The 23,483-nt window shown below is 37.1% G+C and overlaps 1 protein-coding gene across 1 annotated transcript in view; it reads left to right on the top strand.

Annotated features, from left to right (window-relative positions):
• Positions 1 to 23,483, top strand: part of ARHGAP10 (Rho GTPase activating protein 10) — a 137,868-nt gene that overhangs the window by 52,211 nt on the left and 62,174 nt on the right. The window contains exons 4-13 of the mRNA XM_054632836.2: positions 1,178 to 1,249; positions 4,478 to 4,579; positions 7,524 to 7,634; positions 9,629 to 9,733; positions 13,352 to 13,481; positions 14,780 to 14,886; positions 16,541 to 16,635; positions 19,353 to 19,434; positions 20,494 to 20,536; positions 21,847 to 21,912. Coding sequence (XP_054488811.1) covers positions 1,178 to 1,249; positions 4,478 to 4,579; positions 7,524 to 7,634; positions 9,629 to 9,733; positions 13,352 to 13,481; positions 14,780 to 14,886; positions 16,541 to 16,635; positions 19,353 to 19,434; positions 20,494 to 20,536; positions 21,847 to 21,912 — 913 coding nt within the window. The remainder of the gene's footprint in view (positions 1 to 1,177; positions 1,250 to 4,477; positions 4,580 to 7,523; positions 7,635 to 9,628; positions 9,734 to 13,351; positions 13,482 to 14,779; positions 14,887 to 16,540; positions 16,636 to 19,352; positions 19,435 to 20,493; positions 20,537 to 21,846; positions 21,913 to 23,483) is intronic.

Below are 23,483 nucleotides of genomic sequence, written 5' to 3'. Positions count from 1 at the left end.
TGTGCCAGGTCTCGGGTACATCCCGTGTGTGTTTTATGATAAGAATTTTCAGAAGTGTTCCAGGAGGCTGGTTTAAGCCTGTGATGTTTTATCTGAAGATTTTCACTATAAAGGGAGGGAAAAGGGGAGGAAAGAGAGAGAAAGGTTTCTGTTGTATGTTAGGGGGATTCCAGGGAGCTCTGCCTGAACTCTTGGCCTCCCAGACCAGTGGCTGTGCTAAGCCCAGTGCTGGGCATGATTTATTCTGTGGATCTGCCTTAGGACAGACCAAAAGGTCTGCTCCCCCCACTCTCCTTCACCTGCAATACTCTTGCCATCTTTTCCATGCTGCTGCCGTGTTCAAGAAGATCCAGCCTTTCCTGAAATTTCAAATATTTTTAAAATTAGAAGTCTTGTTTGCACCAAATGGAGCCCTGCTCTATCTTCAGGGAAATTTCATGTGAATTAGTAGCTGTGCAGATTTAATAAGCTACATTTAATAAGTTTTAGATTTAATAAGCTATTTAATAAGTTTTCTGTCTTATGATGGAATATTGTGTCCTCCTTTTTTTCTTTTTGCAATGACCATGAGACTTTTTATCATACGTGCACAGGTGGATGCTCTCCCAGTCATCTCAACCTCTTCTTTATTGACTTTGCACCTCTTTGATTTTATAATTTAGCTTAAGGTCTTATTAATGTACTTAAGTGTGTTAATATTTGGAGATTTATATGAATGCCTAGTGGCTTTAACTGTCTTAAAAGATTATTGTTTGCTACTCACTGGTCTATTACACAGTTGTCTGTAGTGCTTCTTGTGGCAGAAATCTTTGCATCCCCCTAATGAAGCTCATTTGTCCTCTGTGTCATCCTGGTGTTCAGTCATTGAGGCCTTCAACCTGATCTGCAAGAGTGCCACAAATGAAGCAGTTGCAATTTTGGGTGCAACCTGGAAATTTCTGAAATTTTTGCATTTGTTTTAATTTAATTTTTCTGATAGTTGATTGAATTAAGAAATTTTGTAAGCTTGAATGAACTCTGATGTGATTTTTTTTTTTTTTTTTGAGTTAGAAGTTCTAACTTGCATGCTTCTATTATTTTACCCCAGAGCTTCCTTGCTTTTTACATTTTATTGTGGATGCTGACATGACTCATCAATCTGGCTACAGAAACCTAACTCATGCTTTGTTTTCTTTAGGCAATCAGTGTTACTGAAACTCTGATCAAACCTTTGGAAAGATTTAGGAAAGAGCAGCTAGGAGCTGTAAAGGTTTGTCTCTCTTTTCCTTTATAAGTTTGTTTTGTTTCTCTACTTGGATTGCATTTTAATAATGACATGTAATTGGCAGAAACATATTATTGTTTATGCTTCCTGTGTTCACACTTTTTTTGTTTCTACTTTGAGAACTTGCTTCAGAAACAAATGGAATGTGTCAAAAAGAGAATAATGTGTCCTCTCCCTTCCTTCTCTCCACCACCCTTACCTCCTCTGTCTGGAATAGGAAGAATTCTGCTAACAGCTTGCCCCCCCTTTCTAATGGGTAACCCTGTTCTACTTTGTATTTGCCTGCAGTTGCACAATCAAGGGCTGAAAAATATTAACTACCTAAAGGAGCTCACTCATCCATATGCTTTTAACTACGTTTTTGCCACCTGCAAGGGAGAACTGCCTTTATTTATTTTTTTATTTTGAATAAATAACTCACTGGCTCTGTATGCATGGGAATAATAGGGATGAAGAGGCTGAGGGCAAGATCTCATAGAAAGTATTTTTGATAAAAGCATTTGGTAATTTTTTTGAAGATTGTCATTAAGTTGTGAATATTTTTTTAAAAAGCTAAGTGAAATTTATGTATTAAGTACAGACTAGATTTGGATAAAAGTAACAAGGACAAATTTGTGTCTGTCTGCCTTCCTTGCAGAAGGAAGAGAAATTTAAGTGTTTATTAAAAAAAGTAGAAAAGAAAGAAACTAGCATTTTATTAAAATTTACTGTTGTAAAACTCAATACATTTTCAAAATACCTTCATATGGGTTATTTTACAATTTCATGTCTTCATCACCAGTGATATTTAGTGATGATAAGACAATGTTTCACTTATGAGAGCATTATGCGTTTCGACTTTGGCAGGCATGATTAACATGTCTGCATATGATTTCAGTGTTCATGAACTGAAAATGCTCTGTTGAACATAAATCCTTTCAGCTCAATGGTACAATGAGCTTTGTGCAATTTTATGGACTTGAGAGAAGTATATTAGGTGACCCAACCAATGCACAATAAAAACTTGGTCTGTAATATAGCCAGTCTTCCAAGGAAAGAGAGAATTTGTTCTGAATGTAACTGATTGTCATAGAAGCAGCTGTGCAATGAATGCATTATTTCAGCAGTATTTTTGTTGTTAAAAAATATTGCTGATTTTGGGGTGAGAACTCCTAATGCTTTGAGTTATCTCATATCTTCACTCATTTCCTAGTTAGAATTCTCTTCCCGATGCTTCTAACACAAACTATGTTCACAAAGCCTACATCTCCCATTTTTTTTTGGATGGATGTTTCTTTCCTTGTGTCCCTGCATACTATTTCTGTGAAGCTGTAGCTTTTATTTCTGATCTAAAGTTTTTTTTACAGAATTTTGTCAAAAAGGGCATTTAAACCTTTAAATAGAAGTCTTACATAACTATATAATGTCTAAATAAAAACCCTCTAAAAATATTTAGCTCTTGGAATATTTTTAACTGAATATTTATTCAATATAATCTAAACACTGACATTGGAAATATAACTCTGCTTAGCTCTGAAAACCAGCCTATGGCATCTAGTGATGAAATCTATCTGCAACATTGTGTAGTATTTGCTTCAGGAAAGATTTATTCTCTACCATTACAAAATAAAAGTTGAATTTGCTGCCTCAGATTTTTTCTGCATCTTATATCCCTTTGCTGATGAAATGGTCTGAGTTAAGCTTAAAAGAAGGAAGGGGAGGAAAGTTTAGCTTCATAGAACTGGAAGCTGAGACAATTATTGAATTACCCCTTATTGAAAAGTGTTGCTGCACTAATCCCAAGCTATGTATGTAAAGTTTCTGACTTTGCCTGTTAAGAAGTTAAGAGAATTCTATTTTTTTTTTTTTTTGGAGCACTCAAATGTCCACCACATCAATGGAAATTTTACTAATATAAACACAAAGATTCACCTATTTCCCTGCACTTTGGTCATAATTACCCATGTTGCTAATATGTTATCTCTAATCACCCTGATACTATATGCATATGTTCATGTTTCTCAGTTGATAACAAATGTTTTTTAGGACTCATTTTTAAAGGAAATTTTGACTGTCAGAGTGGGGGAAAAAAATTCTGGTAGAAGTCCTTGCTGAGAAGCAATCCTAAACAGCCTCTTTAACGTAATGCCATTTTCAGAATCGAATGGTTCAGAGAGCAAAGATGTGTGTCTCTTCTAATACAGTACATATAGTAGTGTTCAAAATGAAAGGTTAAGAGGAAAAAAAAAGAGCAATTATGTCTGTAGAATTTAACCAGGGGTTTGGTTAGAATACATTTAAATGTGATTTCAAATCTATGGATGAGGAAAAATATTTTAATTGAACTAGTATATTTCTGATTATTAAATCTGCCAGTTCTTGAATATGTAATTAAATACTTGATTTTATTTATTTGAGGTTATTTTCAACTGCAATTAGATATGCTAAAAATAGCTTCAAAACTGGTTGGTTGAATTCATGAATACTGATTTTTGCCTTAATACAGTGGAACTGAGGAATCAATTTGCTTTTCAATATCTTCTACTAAATTAGATTCAGAAACTTAGATTTCCTAAAAAAAGTAATGACTGTCCTTCTTCTAATACATTGTTTTTGGTGGTCAGAGAAACGGTTTTGCATTGTTCAAATGATATTCCTACATGTCAGTGAGAGTTTTTCTTTTCATACTATGATATTAAGTTTTATGGATATTTTTTCTTGAGTTTTTGTCATGGGCACAATAAAACTCTGGTAGAAATAGGAATTCAGCACTGGGGTTGTTGTATAGCATTAAAATGAAGAAATCCTATGGAATATAGAGGTGTATTTCCTTTGGGTTTCGAGCTGTTGGAACTTCTCCCTTGTCAATTTTAAAAAGTTATTTTTTCAGTGAAACTGATATTTCCATGTAATGCCTTTTATTCAAAAACAAGGTGGTGTGGATGATGCCTGAAAGTAATGAAAAATGCAATAAATCAAGAAGAGGCCAGATTTTTTTCTTTTTTGACTTAGAAGATGTAAGCATCTGCGTGATAAGCTACACCATAATGATGCAATGGGATTTCATTTCAAGTTAGCCTTTGAATTAATTCTTAAAATGAGATGAAGCATATTTTTCTCTGCTTTCTGGAGCTATGATTTTTTTCTCTTTGTTCCTGATGAACTAGAATTTTAAAAGAAGAAAAATAGTACACTTCTGTATTGACATGGTTGCTACTTTGTTTCTGTATCTAGGAGGAAAAGAAGAAGTTTGATAAAGAGACAGAGAAGAACTACAGTTTGTTAGAAAAACATTTGAATTTATCAGCTAAGAAGAAAGAGCTACAATTACAAGAGGTATTGTTGCCTCTCTTTTTTAATGCAGGCCAAAGGCTTTGGAATGCAGAAACAGCATTCTCAGTGGTAAAACAAACCAATTTTCTCATCTGGAAAGGTTGGTGAGAAAACCAATATTTGCTGAACTTAGTACCTCCACCATTTTCTGAATCAAGGGTTTTGTGTGTATGAAGCACTGAGTCTCATGTCATTTTTCATATATAATTGGGGAAGAGGGAAGTGCAAACATACTGTGAAAAACACTGAATTTCTTACAAGGCTTTACCATTCATGTAATTTGCATTGCATTATGAGTATTGACTGAATGTCCTGTGCTAGCACTTACAGCAGAGGACAGCAAGACTTTTATTCCCAAATAAAGTGGGTTTGTGCCTTTGCTTTTTCTCTCATTTTGAAGATTTGTTTTGGGGTTTTTTTGAGTAGTGCTATAAAAAATTTGTTGACAATTTGATAGATTTGTTTTGCCTGGCATTCCTTCTGGTTCCCTCTGGGTTTATTATCATCATCAACTTATTTGTAATAGTTTTTATTTCTGGAGCAATGGCAAATAGTATGTGAGAAGACTGCTGGGAAATCTTGTAGAGACTTGCTGTAGCCAAAAGGACTTTTTTTCCCAGATAAATGTAATTATGTCAGAATTATTAATGCTTAGACTATAAAAAACCTTAATGTTTTCCTCAGAGGTAACTCCTGTCCCTGCCCTCTACCCCACCCCAAACATTCTATGCCATTTTTCATAAAAATGGTTACTATTACTGGCAAATTTACCCTGGAATTTCTCTACTCTTGAGTTTCACTAAGATGTCACTTCACCATGCTGCACTTGCAACATAGACCCTCAAATGTGTAAAGAAATGTCTTTTGGGGAGTTGAGCTGTCCCAGTGAAGTTATTGGGCATGGCTCATGTGTCAGGACCTGTACTTTTGTCAAATTGATCAGCTGCCAAACAACTTGACGCAGACAAAATGATAAAGGGCTGATTATGATCGCTTGATGAAATATGGGTTCTTGATATCAAATCTGAAATGAGACCTAACTTCAATGGAAAAATACATAATGACTCTAAGAGGCATTTTGAAGCTGTCTCAAATATAGCCTGAAGCTTTAGAGCATGTGTAAAATCTAGAATGAGCAAATAGATTTGTTTTAAATGTCCTTCAAAGTTTCATGAGCAAAAATTCTGAAATTCTTCAATCAGGCTCTCACATTTATGTGTTTAATTTTGGAGTACAACTGTATAAGAAAAAAGGCCCTTGGGGCATGTTGTCAGAGGAGATCAGAACCAATTTCTTGCACAAACTTAGAGAACAGGTATATATAGTTGCATTATAATGTATATAATTTAGTTTTATCCATGTTTAGTTGTGTCAGTTCCTGACTGGAGTAAATAGTGCAGGGATAAATTTGACAAAAATTTGATGAAAAAAGTGCCATGTTGTGGAGTGTGTCTTAACAGAAACACAATTTTTAATTCTCCTGGTTCTGGGATATTCCTGTAATTTTACTGAGGCACGGTGTGTTTCTCACTTCTGTCTTCCTTCAGCAGTACACAAACTACAATGCAGCTTGCTGGGTGCATGGGGAGGCTCATGCCTCAAAAAACTGAGAGGTGTGATAAAGTATTCTGGACTCTGTGGTGGGCCAGATGTCCTCAAAGATCCACTTCAGAGTCTCTTTCTAGGGTGTTGTGGTACCCTTCATGTGTATATAATTAGAAGCTTAGCTGACAACTCAAACAAGTCCTGTGTTTGTAGGCAGACAACTCAAACAATTCCACAGTTTATGGGATGCATCAAAATGGCATGGCTTGTTGAAACATTTGCTTACTGAAATACTTATCAGGGCTTAATTTATTTAATGGCATTTGTGGTTATGCCCCTTTAACTGCTGAGAGTTCTCCAGCACAGAGCAGTAAAGCCAAGCACGTCTTAAGGCAAAACTGTCTTAAAGCTAATTTGGTTTATCCTCTTAAAGCACAGCAGTCACTGTTCTGCCTGAAGGATGTAGTCCCAGTATTTAAGAGAGAGTCTGATAGTAAGTCTTGTCCTTTCACCTAACCCTTTTTCCACTTCCTTTGGTAATTCACTGTAGATGCATTTTGTATTATCTTTGTGGGCAAAGACTAAGTGTTAGTTACTTAGAGTTACCTTTCCTTTAATGTTATTAAAATAACAGTTTCTATTACTAAATTTGAAGATTAATTTGAATGACTCTTATATGTACCTTAAATAAGCACTTCATAAAAAAATAGGTAGATGCTAGAAAGTGAAATATTTATATGCAGATGGATGTTAGCTGAAATGTAGCTATTCAGCATCAATATGGTGTTGGCATTTCTGCAAAGCTGTGCTAAATATCAGCTGCAGGTAGAAAGGCTGCATTTTTAGACACTGGATGCTCTGGGGAAACTTGTGGAGTGTTGTACCAATAAGTGAACTTTTTTTCTATTGCATTTCTTGCCAGTGAGAGTGAACACAGATGTGGGATGGGTACAGCAGCATTCTGGATATTTAACAGCAGTTATTTGGGTTATAGGGTAAAATTTACCGCACCAGCACTGTAGTTTTCAAAAATAACATTTTCTTCCTTAATTTGATTGGAGAGATGATTTCCCCCTTTTCCAATGGATGATGCTCTTAGCTCCCACTCTCTGTTTGGACAGGTACCTTTGCAATGCTGTTAAAAGTTGGATTCCCTAGAAAAGAAGCTTAAAGAGGTGTTGCTGGAATTTTTCTAAAAAGTCTAGCCTCATGATTCAAAGCAACATATGTTACCTACTGAAAGGGAATTGCTGCTGCTGTTTAAAAGTCAATGAATGATCTATGTTGTAACAAATCCCTCAAATATGGTAAAAATTATCTGCTTGCCACTTCTTTGTGTGTGTTATCCTGAAGCTGTCTGCACAGTGTCTGTGAAACTTCATGAGGTGTGCTCTGTGTGCAGGCAGATAACCAAGTGGAGCAGAACAGAAAACACTTCTATGAGCTGTCCCTTGAGTATGTGTGCAAGCTGCAGGAGATCCAGGAGCGGAAGAAATTTGAGTGTGTGGAGCCTGTGAGTATCAGGGAATTCAACCTACTCTTCCTTTCATAGGGGATGGAGAAAGAATGCATTTGGGCAAAAGCCAAGCTTTGCTTTCTGGAAAACACAACCAATTGAGTGACTTAACAGAATTTGAACTAACTTGTTACATCTGTACAGATTCCTAGTGCAGATAAATTTAACCAGGCATGTCAAATCTTACCTCAGTAATAAGAACTGATTTGGCCCCACTGATGTTGATTTTCAGAAAATGTGTGAAACCTTTTGTGGTACTCTAAAAACCTCAATTCACATTGTGAGATAGAATAGAGGAGTCAAGAAGATGATGGTGTCAAGATTCTTGCCTTCAGTTTTCTATCAATGAAATGTTATTGCTGACTAATGCAAGGAATCTAATTTTAGTTATGAAGATTGGGCTCAGAGTCCTGCTAGTAAAGAATTGCAGATATAAATCAATTAGGAGGGTGCTGCCCATTCCTGGGTAGCCTGATATGTTTAATTTCACTTGCAGTTGAATCTATGCAGAAATCAAGGAGTTTAATTTAATTTTGGTAGAAATGCTGCATGCACTGATGAGACTTTCTTAAATCTATGAGAAGAACTTATAAAAGTTTTCTGAAATGTACAGTAGCTTGGTATTTTAAATACAAATTTATCAAACAACAAGAGAACAGTAAGTGTAATAAACTGAGAATAAATGGAGGATGGATTGTAGAAGCAACTTCCATTCTCTCATGCTCTGAAGTCTGTGCTTTTGGGCCAAGTTTGTCCTTTTATTCTGATACAATTGCTTTAATGTAATAATGAAAGAAAAATTTCAAATGACCGTAATCAAAATAGCTGGTCATTATGCAGTTATTAAGAACTGTCTATTCTAATAGAGATCATTCCTGTATGAAAAAAAATGCTAAAATACTTAAGGGGGAATAAATTGCTGCAATTATATTAGCATTGAAAGGCAAAAGGATGTGAAAATAGAGGTTGTGTGGCGTTTTTCTGGTGTAGATATGTTGGCTTTTTCTTTTTTTAAAAAATATATTTCTAACCCGAAATTTGGTTATTGTGTTTCAGACTGTTTGAAGTTTCCTCAGAGCCAGACTAGAAAAATGAATCTTCAAATTATGTTCTTGCAATGTGTCCCTTTCTCATTTCTGAAAGCTCCTTCTGGATGCGGCTATACTTTATGTTGCCTAATTTTTAATTGAAGTTTACACTACACTAGAAAGTTTTGTACCAAATTCTCACTTCCTTTTCCCTTAATACTTAAAATTTATGCATTTTTTTTTTCATTTGTTGAAAATACTTTATTTGCTATATGACTTTAGACTTTTATTAAATACATTCTTTGGCTTGCTCTATTTGGAGAGTTGTTCTTTAATGTCTCACTTGCTTTATTCCAACAACCTGGACTAAACAGGAGAGTTAGACAGGACTACACTTCATGCTGCTTCCAGTGTAGTACAACTTGTTTGCTGTTTTAAATTGAAATACTAAAGTCAGCATATGCTAAATGGGTCACTTGCTGGCTCCGACAGAAGGTCAGATCTGTGCACAAAAAGCAGCAATGGGCAAAGCTTCCTTCTTGCAGCAAAGCAGATGACTGATGTGACAGTCATCTCCAAGTGGTCGTGAGCAGAGAGAGCAATGACCAGGGAAATGGTGACGAAAGGACAGAATGCTCATTACCTCCTTGTGCACAAATATGTGTTCCAGACATCATTGGTATCAGAGCAGTTGGAGGAAAAAGTTACATAGGAAAGTTTGGGAACATGGGATATACATTTCCTATGGTCAAATGGAAAGTAGAGATCAGTTGTGAAATTCCAAAGACAGGACCATCCAAAATGTCTGTATACATAGATAATCATAATGTATAGGCATTAGTGGAAATTTATTTTAAAATAATAATTTTGTAATTTGTCCTTCAAAAAAGCCTATGTGCAGCAATTGTATTGAAGAAAATGGAGTTTTTTGTTCTAACGAGTCTTTTTTTTTTTCTATTTCAGATGCTATCATTTTTTCAGGGTTTGTTCACTTTCTATCACCAGGGATATGAACTTGCTAAAGACTTCAGCCATTACAAAACGGCCTTGCAGATGAATATACAAAATGTAAGTTGAGTCTACTTTTGTGAGTAAAATCACTTGGTGAAGTTGCTGCATGTGCAGTTCTGTATTGCCAACCCTTAGAGTTCCATGTGAGTGCATTGCCTGTTAATTTTTGGGGATATAGTGCCATCTCCTGGATAACCGACCACATCACTGAACAAATCATCACTAATTCTAGTGAGTCCTTTGTAATTTCTAATAATACTGTAAAAAACAAGCATGAAGTAAAAGGCCTCCACTCCTTTTTTACTTTTTTTTGGAGACAGAAAGTATGCAAAGATTACTTAAAATGAATGAAGTCTGTTAAAAATGCATAAAACACTGGATGATTGAGAGTATGGGTAATGAAAGATTAACTTTTCAGTGTTTTGGGTGTGCTTTGAAATTGAGTATGTGGTGGTCATGCCTGAGAGTCATTTCCCTGTAGGGTTACATTACCCATAACTAAGAAAAGGGAAGAAAACCAGCTGGTCACAGCAGTGTGGAGTTTGTCTTGCAGCAGCCCTTTCAAACAAGAACATCCCTGTTGGTTTGGGGTGCAGAACTGTGTAAGGAGACTTGTGTTGGCACCCATTGCCTATTTGACAAAATGATCTGTTCCTTCAAGGACAGGCAAATGGGGCCACCACTAGTTTAGTGTGCCCTCATCCCAAATCTCCCAGTGTGATCTGGACTGGGAGAGCAGGAAACAAGGTGAAGGCTGGAGCAGTGGGACTGAAAGTTACTAGTCAGATGGTCTGTTTGCTTCCTTGAGATTTATGAAGAATAAATCTTGCTCAGAGGAACTTGGGTGTGCTAGAGGCCTCTTGGTAGGAAGCACACCACACACCTTACTGCAAACAATCAGTTCCTGGTGGTGCATTTGTTTTGTTGACCTCTGAGGGCACCTGGAATTAAGACACAGAAACTACTTCTTGGAGAGGACAGTCTGTTTTTAGAAATGGCTTAACTAGCAGCGAGGTGGAAGGGAGGATTACAGATGTTGTAATGCATAGTGACATGATTCACGTGTCCAGTGTCCATACCATTCCTTTCATTTTCTTCCTGTATGTTCAAGTTTCAAGTTTCCTTTTGAGCTGTTGTTGGTTTGAGAAAGAGAACTGGTTAGTGGTAACTTTGTAAGCAGACTTTTGTAGCAGAAGTCAATGCTTGTGGGGAAAATGTCAGGCCAGACTTGCTTCTTCTGTGTGCTTGACAGAGTGAGGAGCAGCTTAGAGGGGAACTGATGCCAGCTGAAACATGAGAGGGAAACTCTGGTACAGTTTTGAAGAGCTGGGTTTCAGAATGCAGATGGAAAAGAGCCAGTGGAGTGATCTGAAGAAGTGATGAGCAGTAATAAAGTAAGCTAATCTCAGCAGCTGCATTTTCAATTGACTGAATGGCAGCACACTGTGCCCCACCAGATTCTGAAGAGCTTGGGCTTTGCAGCTCAAGTTTTATGGACAGACAGAGGCTGTAGAGAGAAGGCAGAACAAGGCTCAACAACTATCCAAGGTAAAAGGAGAACAGAAGGAAGCATTTGAAAAGGTGATGACATGTTCTCCTCTGTGCTGAAGACCAGCAAGACACCCCAAAGGAAAAAAGAACTGGGGTCTGTGGTACAGCTGAGCTGCTGGCAGAACACTGGATTGATGGGTTAGAAATTGAAGGGTACAAGACCCAGTACAGACAGCCTAGCTGGATATGGAAGTGATTAAAGAGTTGCCAGTATAGCTGTAGTAGTTGCCTTTCCTTTTATTCAGGTTGTCTTTAATGTGAGAATTATCCTTTGAATTTCCTCTCCCCACCCTACCACAAACCCTGCCTTCCTCTCACTGCCCATCTCCTCCCCTCAAATGAAAGAAAGTAAAAGACTGACCCCAGCCTTGTAGTCCAAGCTCTAGAAAGCTGGTTCTTCCAAAAGTTGTGCTATCTTGTATGCTTGTCCTGGGGAAAAGATAAAACAGATGAGGCCGAATTTTCAGAAAAATAAAGATGCTTTCAGAAAGCAAAAAGGCATAAGCATGCATCTGGAACTATGTGCTTTCCTCAAAACATGTGTACCAGCTTGGATTTTAAAGTGTTTTTCAGTGTTTTCAGCTTGGACAGATGCATATGTAGAGAAAACCACTTATTACCATGATTGTTGTTGTTTTATTTGCTCATTTACCAATTACCAGTGTTTTTCAGACCAAACCAAAGAGTTTCCTGTGTCAGATTGTGAGCTACTCTGTTGTTTCGTGTAGTCCTGTCATATAATTTGTGGGTGGCATGGTTACTTTCTGATTGTTTTTGCTAATATTCTGATAAATATTTCTCTTCCTGCTGCTTGCAGACTTTGGAATAATTCAGGAATATTCAGGAATAATAATCAACTGGACTTTCAAGTTTTTTTAGGTTGTTTTTGCATGCTTCTGCTTATGTGTGGTCCAAACATTTGGCACATATATAGTCTCAGTCTGTATATACTGTTGATGATCTTCCTGACAGTTTTTCCTCAATTACCACAGAAAATCCTCTACTTCCTGACAACAAGTAGGAGTCTCACAAATTAAGCCAATATATGTAGTGATATTTTTCTAAGGAAATTTCAATATTCAAATTCATTTTGCACTCAGTATTTCACTTCTCTCTGAACAGGTCAGTGCATTGTTTCAAAACCTACTCTGTCAGTCTTAGTGTGTTTTCCACAGTCACAGCAGCTGATATCTAAACCTCACTTTTGAAGAATATCAGAAAACTTGGAGAGTGAACACATATATGGGAATTATGCTTTAAGACTAAATGTCCTAAAATGGCCTGTATCATTGTCTCTTTTTGCAGTTATTTGTGGTGGGTTGGCCCTGGCTGGATGCCAGAGGCCTGCTGCTCTATCTCTGCCCTCTCTAAACCTGCTCTTTCACTGCCCTCATTAGCTGGAGAGTTTGTGGATCAAGAACAGGACAGGGAAACCAACTGCAGACCAGTTAGAGGCAAAACAGACTTGACTGGGAGAATTCAGTTTAATTCATTACCACGTTGGAGTAGGAAAACCCAAATCTTAAACACACCTTTGTATCAGCCCTCCCTTCTCCCTCAGTGGTGCAGGAGAATGAGGATTATGGTCAGTTCAGCACACGATGCCTCTACTGCTACTTCCACCTCAGGGGGAAGACTCCTGACACTCTTCCCCTGCTCCAGCATGGGGTCTCTCCCACTTGAGACAGTCCTCTATGGACTTATCCAATGTCCACGGGCACTTAAAGGGAATCTCAGCTCTGGCACCTGGAGTATCTCCTGCCCCTCCTTCTGCACTGACCTTGGGGTCTGCAGAGCTGACAGAGTGAGAGTATGTGAGAGTTCCTCTCACATACTCTCACTCCATTCCCTGGCTGCATTTGGCATTGTGTGGTTCTTCCCTCTTAAATACATTATCCCAGAGGCTCTACCATGGTCACTGATGGGCTCAGCCTTGGCCAATGGCTGCTCTGTCTTGGAGCTGTCTGGCACTGGCTCCCTGGGACAGGGAGGAAGCTTCTATCACCTTCTCACAGAAGCCCTCTCTGTAGCCTTGCTGTGCAAACCCAGTACATGACTCCTATCAGCCAGGAAAAGTCGTTCTTCCACTCTCCTTACCAAAGAGTTTTTGCTGTCTCGTTTTAGACACGAAATCGTTTTGAAGGAACAAGGTCAGAGGTAGAGGAGCTCATGAACAAGATCAGAAGAAATCCTCAGGAACATAAAAGAGCAAATCACTTCACGATGGAAGGCTACCTCTATGTCCAGGAAAAAAGTAAGGTGGATTTTGTATTCCACAGTGCACATATTGGGCATATGGGCAAGTCTTGTCTCTACAGGTAACACGATGATCCAAAGAATTTACTGTTGATTAAAGAGTCATCTAAGTATATTTTCAAAGTTTTTAACAGCATTGTTACTCTGGCTCATAAAAAGAATATTGAGCTGAGAATGTGACAGGTTTTAGTAAAAGTCACTGAATTCAGGGAAGTTTTGTTTGACAAAAGAATGGATTTGATCTTATTTTTAATCCCTTACTGATGACCCCCTCTAGAACTGTCAAACATTTGTTCTCAGCCAGCAAGATGAGTTGTCAAGTTAGCCTCTGAAAATTTGGCTTGTTGAATATGATGAAATTGAGTGTCATTTCCTTGATTCATTGATACACTTTCATTACCTAATTGTGATGATAGGGTCAAATAAAGCAGACTATATGTTAGGTAGCTGGTGTTAAAATTCTTGCTGTGAAGGTGCATGTTGCATAAATCATATCCTGTCAACACTTCAAACAATTATAAATCTTTCTCACACTAGTAAAAAAGCCAAACAAGATGCAGAGCTCTTGTTGCTCAAGGAATGACAATTTATTGTAATTTATTATTTATTTTAAAACATTTTGCATAAATAATGTTTTTGAGATGTTTGCCCTTATAGAGTGAAAAGATTCATTTGCAGACCTGTTTTTTAGGAAAAGCTAAGTAATAGAAGTGCAGAGATAGAAAGGGTCAGAATCCAAGTTTGAACACTTGGCATTATGGTGCAAATCTCAGCAATACTCTTTGCAGTAAGCTGGGCTCTAAAGGGAGTGTCTTCTGTCTAGGGTATGCACTGATTAATAGGAGAGACTTCTGGTGTGATCAGACCTTAATCATGAGATTGTTTAGAACTTGTAACAGAGGTGTGGTAATCTGTGGTTATTCAGATTACCAAGTATAAACCAAATTACCAAGTATAAACCTAGCTTTCTGTGTTCTTCTAAATAAAGTCTCAAGGGGGTATTTACTTTATAGGGAAAAATTATTTTGTCTGTAACAGAGAGAGAAAGATACATTAATAATTCTTTCCATTTGTCATTAAGCATAAGGGTGAAGTACAACATGGATTGTGTTTTAGAATATAAGCAGTGGTTAACATTAGTATGATGTTGTATAATATTCTTAATTTGTACCTTTGCTTTAAATACTGCATTATTAGGAATTAACTAGGACTCTTAAGTATCATTTTAGAAAGCAGGAGAGGAGAATGCAAAAACTGGAAAAAGTACATACTATTTATTGCTTTTGTGTTATGTAGGGCCTGCTCCCTTTGGTTCCAGTTGGGTGAAGCACTATTGCATGTACAGGAAAGAGACAAAGAAGTTTTCCATGATCCCATTTGAACACAGATCAGGAGGCAAAGTTGTATGTATATTTATGTATTCTACTCTTACACTTGTCCTGTATTAAGATCAGAGAATGTGTCAGATAAGATTTGTCAAGTACTTTCCCCCTCTACCACCTCACCCCTTTTCTCATCTTTCCTTACGCAATTCAGTTTGCCATTAAAGGACATTAACCCAAAGGACATTAACTTTCTATTAAGTTATTAATAGATAAGAATTCTCCAGACTTTGCAGTTGCATCCTTTCAGGAGAGCAGAGGACCTGGCACAGATAACATGCAATGTTTCACCATTTAGAATCTTGTTTATGAGGTCTTTAACTTTCTAAAATATAAATCAGGAAAATATAACAGACCTTGAAATTTCTTTATTAAATGATTCAGAGTTTTCTTTGGAGATTTAAATGCTAGAAGTGGAACTAGAAAAGTGGATAGGAATATAGTTTGCACTGATAACTGAATGTAATTTCAGCTATCTTTAAAAGCATCTGAAATATTCAAGACCCAAGACTTTGTTTATGTTTAAATGAAATAGTTGAGAATTGATTACCTTTAAAGATGACACATTAAATGAATGTATTTGTAGGGATACAATTTTATATTGTATCCCTATATTGATGGGAAAAAATGCATTTTGTTGCAAAGAAAAAGGATATCTGAATCTGGAAACTGAGGCTTGAGTCAATATGCCTGTAAATGCAGCACCCTGCCCTGTCTTCAGATTTGGTTAGGAGATCATGTTGTTGGAATTTTATCAAGTTATTATATCCTATTAGTTTCAGCAGAGGGGAGATGACTTACATAATTTTGAGGACTCTGTGTATTTACGAATATATTGAATTTGGAAGAATCTTTCAAAAGCTTTGGAAAACCTGATGTACTGAAAATTAGTAGTATTTGATTTCCTTAATCACTTCAGTACATCTCTGAATTTTTTATCTTAATTTGCTCTAGTTGTAATAAGCCATTTTAGTTAGTAGAGTATATAGTATATGTGGCTGAGCATTCAGCATTCTAAAACACCTGTGAAGCCATTTCTGCTGTATTAAAAGACCTCCTACTTGGAAATTCCTGCAGTTACTCCTTCAGTGACAGCCTTCTATGTCTGGAGATGCCGAATAAGACAAGAAATAATTAAAATGTGCAGTTAATCCTGATTTAATCTGGTACAACTCAGGCAGCATTCACAGATGAGTTTGTGATTCCTGGTTAGAATAAGATCCTGGTGTTGGTTTAGAAGAAAGAGAGTTGGTTCTGTAAGACATGTTACAGACAGTAAAGAACACTTCCTTTGTTCTCTTTGGTGTAGCCTTTACTATAGAAATCACTGTGGCTGACATAAAATGGGAGAAGTCTCTTTGAGTGTTTATATTGTAACCAGTGCAAAATATTTTTGTTAGTTTAACTTACTGTGGTGTTGAGTCATTCTGTAAAGTACCAGCTGAAATGGACTCAATATTTTTAGATTTATGTCCCAGAAATGACCATAGAATTTATGTTATTGTGTAGAAAAGTGAACTGCAAACATGGGCGGATTCTTTTGCAAGTGTCAGTTTTCAGTACAGCTTTTGCCATTCAATATGAATTTACCTTACTTGCCTTGTACAGCTGGCTTGCTGGAGCTTATAAAACTTAGAAGAACTGGGTCAAGCTTATAAAAACTTTCTTTTCACAGGGTGATGCAGAACTCTTTGTCCTTACATATTGTACCAAAAGAAATGCAGATACAATAGACAGGCGATTCTGTTTTGACTTAGAAGCTTCAGACAGGTAAGCTTGTGAAGCACCCTAGGAAGAACTCTTTTCAGGTATAATTAAAACTACTGCAAAATTACTGTTGTCTTTTCTTCTGATTTCTTCAATCCTCAGTCAGAGATCCAATGGGAATGGTCACTTGAGGAGCAGGCAAGCACTGCCATGGCTCACTGGGTTTTACCTCACCTGTGTGTAGCAAAAGCAGAGAGGAACTGAACTGAAATGTAGACATTGCCTGAGCTCACATTAAAGAAAAGCACAGACAGAGTTAAGAGGCACTGTTAAGAGCTATCATAGTGAAGAAACATGGCTTAAATTGAAGTACATACAGCTATGGTGAAAGACTGATTGCAGTAATAATTTACGTAGTCATGACCACATTGTCACTCCTGTGTTCCAAAATGATGGGCTACTGAGGAGATATGCAGCATTTTCAGATTGAAATAAGGGTATTTGGATTTTGAGGCTTCTTGTGCCCGGTATAATCATCCACTGCATCTTGAACGTTGTTGCCACTGTCTTTTTGAAGCATCACTTGTTGCTCTATTTCTAAAGAAAAGACTTGCTAATCTTTTTCTCTAAAGGACCTCAAAATTTGATAAACATTGTCTTTCAACAGTGTTCTAGTCTTCCTTCATTTATGAAGGTGAGGGTATCCAGCTTCATAAGGTATTCCAAATAAATTAGGCCGGGGTAATGCTACATTCTTTTGGTGCAGAAATGGATTGTATCTGGAATTAAATGTTAGATAAAAATTAGTGAATTGCTGCTGAGTTTTTGCATCCACCCCCTCTAAGCTGATTTTAATCTATATGTTTGCTCCTTTTTTACACAAATTAACTACATGCTAACTTATTATATAGTAGGTCTTCAAGTTTTATTGGCTTTTGGGTTTTTTTTTTTGCATCAGATTCTTAGTGTTTTTCACTTCAAAAGCAGCAGGGTCAATGCTCTCAGGCCCCCCTGTCCTGTGATGGCTCATGGTCTGCAGATATGTTTGTGATCATGTGCTCAAACTCTAATCAGCATCTGTGCTGAGGTTGTGTGACCAGTCAGACTGGCCAGAGGTATGTTCATTCCTACAACAAGCAATGGGTAAAGGGATGTGAAACTCCCACTGCATCAGAAACCTTCTAGCCCACATGGCAGATGCAAAGATGCTCTTTTACAGCTCAATTGATGTTTTTTGTCACTCTACAGCATGGTTTGAACTTGCATTTTGAGTTGAGGAGGATGTGGTTTAGCTATTCTAACGCTGTGTCCCAACAGTATGAAATGAAATAAAGATTTGCACTCCAGGCATCAGCTCCTCTTGGGTCAGTGTATTGATTGGTCAGTAGGGATAACAGATTTCAAACTGAGTCTGATAAAACTGCTGAAAAGTAGCGTGAGAAATGTCAGTCTGTCCGCCTCTGTGTGTCATCTGCTCAGTGGGGTATCTGGAGTTTATACAGAGGTGGATGGAGAGCTGGGTTTCCTTGATCCTGCAAACCACTTTTTCATTCTCTTCTCTGGTAAAAGGGGGAAAAAATCTAGTTCCTCTTTCTCTCTTGATATAATAGACACAATTTGATCTGCTGTGACCTTGATATCAGACATTTTTCTTTTAATAATATATGTGTGTAGTGCTGAGATGTTCCCATGGAGATTGGTTCTGTGCTGCAGGCCATTAGCTTGTTTCCTTGGTATCAGTTCAGGGCACACTTATCCCTCAGCTTGTCCAAGTTAAAAAATAGCACAGGGATTGACAGCTGGGCATGGGATTTTCTCCAGTACTATGCTTTGAGAGGAGGCAAGGTCGTAAAATTTTAGGGAAGACTTTTAAGTAGCAAACATTCAATCTTGTGTGTGACTTAAGCATAACTTTGAGCTAGCTAAAATAATTTTGAGCTAGCTAAAATTTACACATTTTTCTTTCAACAGGAATGCTGAGATGGCCGTGTTTTCTTTAAATTCTGATATTTATGGCTCTCAGGGTGCTAAGATTCTGGTTAAATCTCTGGGAAGTGATACTTTTTTCTGTTTCTAGTACTCCATCATGTTGACTTGAAGCAAGTGTAGGGAAATTTAAATCTTAAGGAAAGAGCAGAGGTCTTCTAGGATAGGAAAAAGTTACTTTATTGATAAAGAGCATTATCCTTCTGAAATACTACCTAGATTTAATTTTTTTCCAATACAGGACAATGAGAGAAGCTTTTGTTTCCTTTGACTTTATTTTGAAGACATATAAATGATATTTCATGCAGCACATATTGAGTTTGATGTATTGCTTCTAGGTTGATCCTCTGATACCTTGACAACTGTAATTTAGTGAAAAGAACTGAATGGTTGCAAACTATGATCATTGTTGCTGCTTTAAAGATGATTATATATTGAGTTAACAAATCCCATTTTTCATCTAACAACAGTGCAAGTCCAAGTTTATTTACAATTCACAAAATTCAGTAACTCCAGCAAGTGTAGGAATCAGCAGGTGATCAACAATGAGCTATTTCAAATAGTTTGCCTTACATTAATTTTCCTTTTTCCTCCTGTTTTCCCTATTTCTTACTGCATGTATCACTTCTATATCTTTTATTTTCAAGATCAGTGGTGTTCAGTTATTAAGCAAAAGAAAATGAGCCCTGACTTTTAGGACAATGGGCTTTTGCTTGTAGTTGGAAATAGAATTTGAGAAGCATTTTTTACTTGTTGATGAATGCAGTTACCTTATGTTGTTGGTACATTTGCAGGCCTGGAGTTCCTGTCACCATGCAGGCATTTTCTGAGGAAGACAGGAGGCTGTGGATGGAAGCCTTGGATGGAAAAGAAGCTGTAAGCATAATTTTAAAAATATTCTTTTATAGTGTAGTGGGGAATTCTCTCACCCTCTGCTTTCTGATCCCATTTATACTTTAATAAACTGGCATTATGTAGTTTGCAAAATGATAGATTCAATGAATAAAGGATAAAAGTGAAATAAAACTCAGGAGAGATGAGTAACTTGGTAAAGCTCAGTGTAGATAACTGCTAATGCTGATATGAGAATTTTTCATTGTAATGACAGCATCAATTTTTATAAATGGTTTCCCATGCCAATGATAATGTTGGTGTTGTAGAAAATGTCTAGTATAAGCATGTTCACTTAGTCTTATGCTGACATGCTGCATTCCAGTGGCAAAACTTGCATGAGTGAGTTACTATTTTATTATTATTTTATTATGTTATTATTTATGGTGTTATTATTTTATTATTTAAAATCAGATCAAAAAGTTCTTATTAATGGAACTGAGGTTGTACATGAATTTGCTTAATTTCTGCCTCTAATCAGGAAACAGGTTTGAAATGTTGAATTGAAACACACTATTTATTCTTACAATGATAAATGTATTGGTCTTGTGGGCCAGGAATGATGGGGTTTTCTAGACAAAGACACAGTCACGTGTCTGCCCCAGTAGTTGTTTGATTGACCTCATTGTTACACTGATCTGGTTTCATTTGCAGAGGTGTTTATTACCATGACAGGTTGGCTGAGCTGGACTCCCCAGTAAGTTGAAAACTTCTGGGAAACCCAAACTGGAACATAAGTCCCAGGAATCATCACATTCTTAATAATTTAAATGACCTTGAAACTGCGGTAATTTAACCTGCAGACAAACATAGGAACATGGAGCACATAAATCCCTGTTAACTGGCTACAGCCAGTTCAGTGGCTGTATCTGTTCTGGGGGGCACAGGCCTCTGGTCCTGCTGTTGGAGCTGCTGGTGGGGCTATGCTCTGGCTGTAATCACCTGTATTTGTGCCTACTGAGCATTAAGAGTGAGTGTATCTTCTTTTTCTGGTTTCATGAAAGTCTTTAAAATAATTTGTCCTTTTTACTCTTTTTGTGTTAGCTTCTCATCAACTTGAATAAAGCGAATGCAAAACAAGAGGGAAGTAAGTATTTGAATTAGCATTAAGGCTGATTTTGTTAATATTTTAAAATTGAGAAAGACAAAGGTAATTTGGTTTTTTTTCCCCTCTGCAACTTTTTTTCCCCTTAATTATTTTGCTTTTAAATCTTGAGGTTTGAATATTACTTGTAATTTTTGTAATTACAAGTAATTAATTAATTTTATAATTAATGGATTTTCATACTAACTCAGTACATATTTTATAGGACTGGACATAAGCTGGAGAAGCAGTCTTTTGATTGTTTTTGCCAGTTTACTTCATGCCTGAAATTGATTCAAGTGTGAATTTGTATGTAAATGCATCACAATTTCTTAATCCAGATTGTGTGTACATTTCTGTTAGAATGTGAAGGTATGGTTTTAAAAGCAATTGCAGCTGAAGATCAAGATCAGCAAAAAAGCTGAATTTGTGCATTTAAAATATAAACTAAAATCTGGAAGTAGAAGAGATGGCTCTCTTTACACAACATGAGCTTTCTTATGTTGGTGAAGTGTAAGAGTGAAAACAGGTATCCTTCTTTGATTATGAGGCAATTTATGCTTTCTTTTTTAAAAACCTGAAATCGCTGATTCAAGCTGGATGCTGGTGTTACTAATAGAAAGTTTTTCTCGGATTTGTCTTTTCATGGTACAAGACCAGGTCCCCAGGAGCAAGAAGGCCAGATGTTTGGGGGAAGGGCAGCTTTGCAACATAAGCTTTTAAATGAAGTTTTGATGTGAAGAAAAAGAGTAAGATAGGAACAACAAAGGAATGCTGGAGCTCAGCTGTTGTCCTGTTCATGCATCTGCTTTCATGTAGTCAGATCATTAACTGCTGTGAAATGATATACATGTGTCCTGTATCTTTAGTGTGGGAATTTCTTTGGCTGAGGGTAGGACTCAGTAAAAGCCCTGCTGTTGATAATTATGTTTTTTCATCATAAGTACTTCCTTGTCCCATTTGGTGAACTCTCTCAGATGTTGTCGATGTTGCAGTAAGTACTGTTAAATTCCATCTTGCATCTGCCAACATGTGTAACTAATCAGAGATCCCATTCTTCAAAGGATGCTGCTGTGAACAGATTCACTGAAGCCACTATCACCAGAACAAGCTTTTCCTTCAGCTAGGCAGGCTCGTGAAGGAGAAAAGCAGCATTTCTCTATAAAAAGTGATGTATTCTTCCAGTTTCAGAATATTTATAGTTTTGCCTCAGAAGTACAAGCTTTATGATTAAGTCCAGCCTTATTTTCAGTGAAAGACATAATTGTAATGGTGCTTTTAAACTGTTCAACTCTTTTTATTTTTTTTTGTAGGTGCACAGTTGGATAAGATAGGGTTCACCATCATCAAAAAGTGCATCAGTGCTGTTGAAACACGAGGTAATGATCAGCCCAACCTGTTTGTGAAGAGGGTGAAGCAGCTGGTCTGCTGAAGAAGGTGGCAAAGTCTCCTGTAGATCTCTGGAAAAGACTTTACCATGGAAGACATTTCACTGATTACACTGACCAAGACAGGAGTCTGTCCAGTCTGTCCCTTATGCATGGCTTTCTTTCAAGAAATGTGTTTGCCAGAAGTGCTCACAAGTGGGGAATGGCACCTCTCTTGACAAAGGGAGCCAGTTTTTGTGCACAAAACCTAAGAGAAACCTGTTGTGTTTTGTAGGCGTTGCCTGCACCTTTGCTTTGCTGTTCAAACAGAGTAATTTATTTCAGTGTTTCATTTCTGTTCAGTCTCTTAGGGCAGAAGAAGAGGAGCTGAGCAGGCAGGTGATTAACAAAAAGTGTTGACGTACTTTTCATGGAGTTAGTTTCACCCCAGGGACAAAGATGCTGTCAGGATTTATTGTTGCATATACTCATTGTTGTACTTCCAGAATTGGAGATGGAGGAGAGGTCAGTGTGCAGACAGTATTCAAGAGGTATTTGGGATTGATTTTGGAGATGCTCTGCTGAAGTGTATGTTGACCAGCCACTCTGAGGCTCACTGCGTTGTACATGGCATGGTGTGGAGAAACAGCTTGTTTGGTTGTATTTTTTTAAGAAAACAGGTGAAGGCCTGAAAGTAGGTGAGGTTACAGTATATTTCTCAGTTTGTTAAAAGAGATGTTGTAATTTCTATGTGGATTTTGGGTTTCTCTTAAATTGTCGACTTTCCCTCCTACTCCCAAAGGAGACATTTAGAATTTTTCGCAAACTAGATCTTTTTTTCTGGAGGTCTGACATTGCACAGGGCAAAATACTTACATTTTTTCTGCGTATCACAGTCCAGCTTAAATAAAATGAACAGAAGAGCAGGTTCATGCTTGCTGTCAGTGCAGCATCTTACTGAAAAACAGTGTCTTCCATGCATAGACTTACTATACAATATTGTTAGGAACATAAGCAGCCTTTGTGATACTTAAAGTTTTGCATTTAAACAGCAAGAGGTATCTGAAGTCCTTTTTCTCTTAGACCTTTTTGTATCAGTCCTGTCTGATGCATTAAAGATGTTATTCCAGATTAGGCCATATTCTATCTGGTGTTATATTTGTTCATTCTGTTCTTCTGAATATTTTTTCAGATAAGTTTGCCTGTCTCATCACTTTTAAATTTCAGTTACTGGCATTTCCAATCTGAATATTTGAGCTGGGAAACACTGCAGATAAAGCTGGCATCCTACAGATAAGTTGTCTTCACTGCAAAACCCTGTCTCAATATAGTCTGGATCTTCTCTTTACAGTAAATGAAGCAGATTTAATAAGAAGGGTGGCATGTGCTCATGTAATGAAAGACTAGTTTTGGCCTGTAGTACAGTTAGAGGCTACCTTACAATACCTCATGAATTCTCCTTACTATAAACAGTGTGGAGTATACTATATTTCTATATTTTGATTTATTATTTCTAACTGTGTTCAAATAGTTTTCTTTAAGTTGTGGACTGATTATTTTTTTCTTTTTTTGATACCCTACAA

Source organism: Agelaius phoeniceus, chromosome 4 (genome assembly GCF_051311805.1).
Source record: "Agelaius phoeniceus isolate bAgePho1 chromosome 4, bAgePho1.hap1, whole genome shotgun sequence".
Taxonomy (NCBI): Eukaryota; Metazoa; Chordata; class Aves; order Passeriformes; family Icteridae; genus Agelaius; species Agelaius phoeniceus.
Note: the sequence above shows the minus strand (reverse complement) of the source record. Positions and strands in the feature narration are given on the sequence as shown.